We start from the raw sequence: 1177 nt of genomic DNA on the forward strand, positions 1-1177 counted from the left end.
GACAAAATTTAGAACAAATTGTGTTTTTTTATTTTTTTATTTGAATAGGGACAATGCACATTAATGAACATCAGTATAAAAACAAATGTAAATATGCTGGATTATAGCTACAAAGCTAGTTTTCATCCGTAGTCCCTATACGTCTATTCTATTAACATTTTTCTATGTGTAGAATGGGTCTGTTTTATGTATTGTCTTCTCCATTCAGAGGGCCCCCTGCCTGTCTTTGCCTAGGGCCCCAAATTTCCTAAATGCGCCCCTGCTTCCCTCTGCTAGTGAATGTAGTGAATCTTTCCTGGGATCATTGCTGCGTCCTGATTTCTTAGGGTGAATCCTGGTGACTCACCACTCTGATTGATTAATCTACAGCAAACCGCGAGGCCATATTTAAAATAAAAGCTTTTATATTAATAATCTGCTGAAGTATAAAGGCGTCAGTCTGCGGAGCTGCAGGCATTCAGGTGAGCGCTCTGTTCACAAGTTGTGGGCGCGTGCGTCTAATTTTGATCAGCCAATGCGCATCTCTCTGGTCGCACTGCATCAGCTGCCACGCGGACGTCACTGCCCCTCCTCCTTCTCCTCCTCCTCCTTCTCCTCCTTCTCCTCCCTCTCCTTCCATTGATCTCGCAGCGCTCTCCGCACCGCCGCCTCATCGCATTGCTCCTCTGCGCTTATCTGCATTTTTCGTCTTTTCTTTTTTTTTCTTTTCTCTTTTATTTTCTTCCAGGGTGGGGGCACCGGTGCATTTTTTGTAGGGACCAGAATAACTTCCCCCTTGCCTCCCCATCCCTGAGCTCCCTCCGTTAAACCATGGCCAGCACCGAGGATAAAGAGGCCAGCAAGGAGAAGGCGTCCAGCTGGAAGGACTCCTTCTACAACCCGAGGACCGGGGAGCTGCTGGGTCGGACGGCCAGCAGCTGGGGTGAGTAAAAGATGAAAGCATCCAGATCTGCTGCCCTCCTCCTCATCTCCTCCTCATCTCCTCCTCATCTCCTCCTCTGATCTCCTCTGATCTCCTTTAACCATCATGTCTTTGCATGGATCAGCTGCAGCCCACAGGAAGCTGTGCAGGAGGACCAGCAGGTCCACCTGATGCAGTCTGTTGCAGAACCAGACACAGAAGATTAGTTTTTATCTACAAGAAAAGATCTATAGTTTATAGAAGTGTATCTGCAGA

General features: G+C 47.4%; 1 protein-coding gene across 1 annotated transcript in view; it reads left to right on the forward strand.

The window, feature by feature from the left end:
- Positions 1-608: 608 nt before the first annotated feature.
- The window catches only part of LOC107089956 (sodium/potassium-transporting ATPase subunit beta-3-like), a 12308-nt gene continuing 11739 nt past the window's right edge, over positions 609-1177 (forward strand). Inside the window, exon 1 of the mRNA XM_015383048.1 lies at positions 609-922. Coding sequence (XP_015238534.1) covers positions 811-922 — 112 coding nt within the window. The 5' untranslated portion in view covers positions 609-810. The remainder of the gene's footprint in view (positions 923-1177) is intronic.

This window comes from Cyprinodon variegatus, unplaced genomic scaffold, assembly GCF_000732505.1.
Source record: "Cyprinodon variegatus isolate N-32 unplaced genomic scaffold, C_variegatus-1.0 Scaffold274, whole genome shotgun sequence".
In the NCBI taxonomy this organism is placed as follows: Eukaryota; Metazoa; Chordata; class Actinopteri; order Cyprinodontiformes; family Cyprinodontidae; genus Cyprinodon; species Cyprinodon variegatus.